This window comes from Nansenia antarctica (genome assembly GCF_963989245.1).
Source record: "Nansenia antarctica genome assembly, chromosome: 11".
NCBI classification, from domain to species: domain Eukaryota; kingdom Metazoa; phylum Chordata; class Actinopteri; order Argentiniformes; family Microstomatidae; genus Nansenia; species Nansenia antarctica.
In genome coordinates this window covers 21,581,872-21,589,159 of record NC_137681.1, presented here as the reverse complement: position 1 = coordinate 21,589,159, position 7,288 = coordinate 21,581,872, and the positions used below count along the sequence as shown (strand labels likewise).

Here is a 7,288-nt window from a genome sequence, read left to right as displayed (position 1 = left end):
ACAACTTTTAACATCTGCTAAGGTCTGTCTCAAGCTAGGTTAGCTGGGGTTAACAAGGAAAAACAGCAACATATTATTTCAAAATCCAGCATACCTATGAACTAGTCTTGTTAGCTAACCTTAAGTAACTTGTATTGTTTGAAACACTGACACCAAAACAATGACTGTTATCGATATAATGTTAGCTACCAACTTTAGACTACCGTACTTACCTGGCTGTGGCAGGTTAGTTAAGCTAACGTTGTTACCTAATCCATCTCTCAAGCCAGCTACTTCAACGTCAATCCACGACAAACAAAAGTAGCTGGCTTGAGATGGACTGGGTATCGACGTTAGCTTAGCTAACCTGCCACAGCCAGGTACAACGACACGTTGTGGTCAAACAGATATATGACATGTTACTGCATATCATTACACACACACCTCTGTCTCTCACAAAAACACGTAGGCACACATGCATTCCAAAACCCTCACACACAAGCGTGCTCAATGTATCTGCTATTTGTGTTTACCGGTACATCTAATTCCCTCCTGTTCCCAGATAAAGAAGTGATGACCATGTGTATGTGTGTGTATGGTGTCAGTGAGTGTGTGTGTGTGATATTTACAGTACTTCCTGTGTAAACAAACACCCAGAGTACAGAGGGATGTTCCCGACAGGGAAGAGAGAGAAACACACATCCTCCACAAGGACATGTGAACGTTTGGTTTGTGTCCAACGACATCTTCCTCTCCAGTCTTTCATCTGGTAAATGAATTGTGTGTGTGTGTGTGTGTGTGTGTTACAGGATATGGGTCTAGTTGGCCAGCAGCAGCAGCTCAGCTGAAGCTACATCCTCCAGCGGTACAGGATCCTCCACATCCCCCTGCCACTCTGCCAGTCTGCCAGTCATGCACCCCCCCCCCCCCAGCCCACCCCATCCCCCACCAGTGTCCCCAGGACTGTTCAGACCCAGGTCACTCCCTAGTCTGACCCAGGTCAATTACAGGATGTGTCCAGTACCCATCAGAACTTGTGGTGTGCATGATTTAGCTTTGTAGCTGGCTCCTTTGTTGGACAACACCATTGGTTCCCAACATTAAATCAAGCCTAGTTCAAACATTTGACATATGCATTTGAATCTGTCCAACGTCTTTATACTGCTCAGGGCAAAAACTACACAGGGCTAAGTCCACTGTATCCCCGGTCCAAGCTCAGCCCGGTTCTGTTCCGTGGGTTCATGACTGCAGGCCCGGCACTGAGGGGTTCAGCTGGGTCTTCAGACACTTCTCCAGCAGCACCAGACTCTGTATGGCCAGACTCCTGCAGTCTGCATCTGTGTCTCCTTCAGCCACGTCTGACACATAGACGGACAGGCAGACAGACAGGCAGACAGTTAGACAGGCAGACAGTTAGATAGACAGACAGTTAGACAGACAGACAGGCAGACAGTTAGACAGGCAGGCACAGACAGGCAGACCTTTAGGTAGACAGGCAGATGCAGATATACACACACACGCACACGCAACATTCACTTCAGTAGATAAAAAGTCCATATAGGACACATCTAAAACAGTTCTAGTTTAAGAACGCTCTCTCTTAAACTAATAAACAGTATCTGGTATCTGTAGCAACAAGATGGAACATTGGTCTAGCTACGAATATCCTTTAAGGTTCGGCATTCACATCAAGTCAATCACCTCACAGACACTGGATATCCTGGAACTCCTTTCATTTCCCCAAAATGCCTCTGCAACTGTGTGTGTGTGTGTGTGTGTGTGTGTGTGTGTGTGTGTGTGTGTGTAGGGAGTAGAGAGGATATCCCTGACTGACGCACATGATGCAGCTGCAGGCGGAGGCACGCTTGATTCCTCATGAGCCCTCATGTCTATATTCTATCAGATAGCCCTCACCTGCCAGCTGTGTGCGTGTGTGTGTGTGTGTGTGTGTGTGTGTATGCCTGTGTGTGTGTGTGTGTGTGTGTGTATGCCTGTGTGTGTGTGTGCGTGTGTGTGTGTGTGTGTGTCTGTGTGTGTATGCCTGTGTGTGTGCGTGTGTGTGTGTGTGTGTGTGTATGCCTGTGTGTGTGCGTGCGTGTGTGTGTGTCTGTGTGTGTGTGTATGCCTGTGTGTGTGCGTGCGTGCGTGTGTGTGTGTGTGTGTCTGTGTGTGTGTGTGCGTGTGTGTGTGTGTGTGTGTGTGCCTGTGTGTGTGCGTGCGTGTGTGTGTGTGTGTGGGTGTGTGTGTGTATGCCTGTGTGTGTGTGTGTGTGTGTGTGTGTGTGAGTGTGTGTGAGTGTGTCATCACCAGCCAGCCAGGCTCTGGTCTCCAGCAGCTGGTCGTTCAGCTCCACCAGCAGGTTCTGACTGGGCATGCTCAGGAACACCGAGCAGACAGCGAATAGGACGCCCCGACGCACCGTCCTGGTCAGAGATTGGCTGGGTTAGTCTGGAACGAGGCAGCTATTGGAAGAGCACATTTTGTCTACCGTGGGGTTGAAACACAGATGGACAAATAAAGTTGTATCGTATTGTATGGTAGTGTTCCAAGGTCGTAGACAGGTTCTAACATAACAACGTCCTCCGTGTCTTGTCCCTGTGTTCAGGGCTACTCACTGGTCAGCATGGTAACGGACAGCCCACACAAAGTCCAGCAGAGCTCGGCCCATCTGAGTAGCCACCTGCAACACGCGCACACACACAGACACACACACACACACACACACACACACACAGACACACACACAAGCACACACAGACAGACAGACATACATACACAGACAGACAGACACACACACACACACACACACACAGACACAGGCAGGCAGACACACACACACACAAACACACACACACACACACACACACACACACAAGCACACACAGACAGACAGACATACATACACAGACAGACAGACACACACACACACACACACACACAGACACAGGCAGGCAGACACACACACACACAAACACACACACACACACACACACACACACACACACACACACACACACACACACACACACAGACAGACAGACAGAGACACACACACACACAGATAGTTGGTCCAGGGTTAGGGACAGGTATTCAGGGTGTTGTTTTAATTTTCTATTTTCATTGTTGTTTTTACTGACTTTTGTTTTACTTTGTATGTATCTGTCTATTCTTGTTCTCTCCATGGAATGTAGTGTCTTTGAGTCTTGAGAAAAGTGCTATACAAAATATATGCATTATTATTATTATTGTTGTTGTTGTTGTTGTTGTACCGGAGCGTTGACGGCCAAGTGGACCAGCAGGCCCAGCGTGTGGACCAGCCTCCCCAGGACCAGGTGGTCGCTGCCCAGCAGGTCAAAGGTCACCTGAGGCCTGGAGGGACGTTTCAGACACGAGACAATGATGTCATCAGACATGGGACAATGATGTCATCAGACACACGTAAGAGCCCAGACACTACTGTTCAAGGTGTGGAGGAACTACACACACACACGCACACACACACAGGAACGTGCGCATACACTCTCTCTCTCACACACACACACACACACACACACGCACACACCTGTCATAGTTCCTGAGCAGAGGGAAGAAGAAGTGTCCAGCGAAGGGGGCGTAGCGGTTTGGGGTGGGCGTGGCTGGGGGGCAGGAGACGCCCTGCAGGGGGCGGAGCACCACAACACAACCAACCTCAGACATCAACGTCAACAGGTTCCCGTCACCATCAAAAGGTTACCATGGTTACCATCAACACACCACAATACAATCAGATGATAAATACACGTGCCACACCTGGCCACATGGTCAACATTGTCCTGGATGTTGAATTGTATACGTTTTATAAATCTTGGTAAAATTCTGTCCTGTCAATTTGTGTATAATCTATAATTAAATTGTGTATACATCTATATGACTGCTAGCTACTACCATACTGCTAATCCTGAGAGCAGCTGTGGAATAGTCTTCACTCAGATACACATTATAGGTAAGCACTACGGCACGCCAAACAGGACAAAAAGCTACTCACAAAACCCTTCAACAAAACTTTATTGATATCTGCAGTGACATGTACCTTGCTGAGGCGCTTGGTCTTGCTCTGGATCCGCCTCTCCACCACCTGTCGCCAGTGTACGGGGTCGTCACCTGGGTAACAGGTTGTGTCCATGGTAACGGCCGGTTGAAACCCCTTGGCTGGACCGCCCTTGAAGATGTTTGGTTCAGAGAGCTCCTGGGCTGACATGGCCAGAACCTGACATAGAGGTGACATAACACGGTTACAACTGGTCACCAGGCGCTGTGAACACAGGAACAGGAGAGGAACCAGAAAAATAAGCTCCAGAAGAAACTTCAAGGGCTTCAATTCTTATTTTGGTAGTATAACATTTTCAAAGGTGGTCTGGGCCATAGATACATACAGATAGATTTGGTGGGTAGTTGAAAGAAAGTGAGATAGTCTTATTATGGTAGCGGATAAAGTTTAAGATAATTTGGTTGGTTGGTTGGTTGGATGGATGGATGGATAAATCGATAAGATGAGAGAAGCTTAGATAGATACCTAGCCAGACAGACAGACAGACAAACAGATGAAGTCAGATAGATGAGGGGAAGATAGACAGATGAGAGGTATCACGTGACCACACAAGAGGGAGAGGCGCTGGGGGGTCACCTCTAGGATGTCCAGGCGCTGCCTCAGGCTGTAGTTGGTGCAGTAGAACTGCGTGGTCAGGTAGGAGGTCACCTGGGACCAGGGGAGAGCACGGTTACAACACACACTCACCTCACCTCACCTGGGCTGGATCACATCAACACTATGGGAGGACTACATCAAATACATGTGTATCATACTGTAGTGTATAGTAGAAGTCTTACTGGCCCAGGGTCAGTCAGGGTATATAGTAGGGTAGTATAGTGTGGTGTATAGTAGAGGTCTTACTGGCCCAGGGTCAGTCAGGGTGTATAGTAGGGTAGTATAGTGTGGTGTATAGTAGAGGTCTTACTGGTCCAGGGTCAGTCAGGGTGTATAGTAGGGTAGTATAGTGTGGTGTATAGTAGAGGTCTTACTGGCCCAGGGTCAGTCACCGTCAGGGCCACCATGGCGTTCAGTCGGAGGTTCAGGTAACCCAGGATGTTGTACCTGTCCTCCATGTGGAGCAGAACCTTGCTCAGCTCCACACTCACCTGAGGACGAGGACACACACACACACACACACACACAAGCACAGACACGCAAACGCACACGCACACACATGCACACACACACACACACACACACACACACACACACACAGGCGCACGCACAAGTACAGGCACACACACACCTTTTAGCACATCTCAAGTGTGTGTGTGTGTGTGTGTGTGTGTGTGTGTGCGTGCGTGCGTGTGTGTGTCCTCTCACCTCTCTGGCCGTGGAGATGTTCTTCCTCACCAGCCCCTCAGCAGCTCTCAGACTGAGCTCCACTCGCACCGGGTCCTCAGAGGACAGGAAGGCTGGGGGGGAGGGGGGGAGGGTCATACAGATGTCATACAGTAGACAGATGTCATACAGTAGTAGACAGATGTCATACAGTAGTAGACAGATGTCATACAGTAGACAGATGTCATACAGTAGTAGACAGATGTCATACAGTAGACAGATGTCATACAGTAGTAGACAGATGTCATACAGTAGTAGACAGATGTCATACAGTAGACAGATGTCATACAGTAGACAGATGTCATACAGTAGTAGACAGATGTCATACAGTAGTAGACAGATGTCATACAGTAGTAGACAGATGTCATACAGTAGACAGATGTCATACAGTAGTAGACAGATGTCATACAGTAGACAGATGTCATACAGTAGTAGACAGATGTCATACAGTAGACAGATGTCATACAGTAGTAGACAGATGTCATACAGTAGACAGATGTCATACAGTAGTAGACAGATGTCATACAGTAGACAGATGTCATACAGTAGACAGATGTCATACAGTAGTAGACAGATGTCATACAGTAGTAGACAGATGTCATACAGTAGTAGACAGATGTCATACAGTAGTAGACAGATGTCATACAGTAGACAGATGTCATACAGTAGTAGACAGATGTCATACAGTAGTAGACAGATGTCATACAGTAGACAGATGTCATACAGTAGACAGATGTCATACAGTAGTAGACAGATGTCATACAGTAGTAGACAGATGTCATACAGTAGTAGACAGATGTCATACAGTAGACAGATGTCATACAGTAGACAGATGTCATACAGTAGACAGATGTCATACAGTAGTAGACAGATGTCATACAGTAGTAGACAGATGTCATACAGTAGACAGATGTCATACAGTAGTAGACAGATGTCATACAGTAGACAGATGTCAGCCATCTTACCCTCCAGACAGTCTCTGAGGTAGCGGGGCGGGGCCACCTTGGCCACTTCCTGGTCAGCTGACATGTCATAGGGAGTGAGCTCATCATCACTGGGTCACACACACACACACACACACACACACACACACACACACACACACACAGGCTAGTTAATACGATAGTATTATTATTAATAATAATAATAATATTAAAATATTACAATTCTTCATCTATCAGACAGCTTCAACATGTGTATGAACATGGTGTGTGTGTTGTGTATGAACATGGTGTGTGTTGTGTGCTCTATCACAGACTGGGCGGGTCTAAGACGCTGCTCCTCCCCACCTATCCAGATCCGAGTCTGGGTCGGCTGCTGGTTCCTGATTGGCTAGCGAGGCAGTCTGGGATGGTTTGGCCTGAGGGGGCGGAGTCTGCCCTTTGACCTCTTGAGGGGGATCCAATCTACAGACACAAGACACAAGGAGGTCAGGAACGCCCAGACAAAAACAGAAAAACTAAACAGAATGCTTGAGAAATATGATCAGAATACGGTCGTTCAGAATATGGTATCATATTGGAACTGGTGTGTAGTAAAGGTTGTGTGCGTGTAGAGGTTGTGTGTGTGTAGAGGTTGTGTGTGTAGTGGTTGTGTCTGTGTCTGTGTTTGTGTGTGTGTGTGTGTGTGTGTGTAGAGGTTGTGTCTGTGTCTGTGTTTGTGTGTTTGTGTGTGTGTGTGTGTGTGTGTGTTTAGTAGAGGTTGTGGTCACCTGTGGTCAGCTGACTCAGTGTCCTCCTCAGACGGAGGGGTGATCAGAGACAGCAGCTCCCTGGTCTCCTCATCCTGCTCATACTGGGGAGAAGAGGACAGCGCTAGGCTAGGCTAGGCTAACACCCTGACACAGCTCATACTGGGGGAGAAGAGGACAGGGCTAGGCTAGGCTAGGCTAACACCCTG

General features: G+C 47.9%; 1 protein-coding gene across 1 annotated transcript in view; it reads right to left on the bottom strand.

Moving 5' to 3' along the window:
- Positions 1-1,041: 1,041 nt before the first annotated feature.
- The window catches only part of LOC308167232 (telomere length regulation protein TEL2 homolog), an 11,070-nt gene continuing 4,823 nt past the window's right edge, over positions 1,042-7,288 (bottom strand). Inside the window, exons 10-21 of the mRNA XM_080541616.1 lie at positions 7,101-7,183; positions 6,679-6,795; positions 6,355-6,443; positions 5,372-5,463; positions 5,038-5,154; positions 4,643-4,714; positions 4,049-4,225; positions 3,542-3,633; positions 3,249-3,348; positions 2,595-2,659; positions 2,287-2,402; positions 1,042-1,337 (exon numbers count right to left, since the gene is read on the bottom strand). Coding sequence (XP_080397742.1) covers positions 1,219-1,337; positions 2,287-2,402; positions 2,595-2,659; positions 3,249-3,348; positions 3,542-3,633; positions 4,049-4,225; positions 4,643-4,714; positions 5,038-5,154; positions 5,372-5,463; positions 6,355-6,443; positions 6,679-6,795; positions 7,101-7,183 — 1,239 coding nt within the window. The 3' untranslated portion in view covers positions 1,042-1,218. The remainder of the gene's footprint in view (positions 1,338-2,286; positions 2,403-2,594; positions 2,660-3,248; positions 3,349-3,541; positions 3,634-4,048; positions 4,226-4,642; positions 4,715-5,037; positions 5,155-5,371; positions 5,464-6,354; positions 6,444-6,678; positions 6,796-7,100; positions 7,184-7,288) is intronic.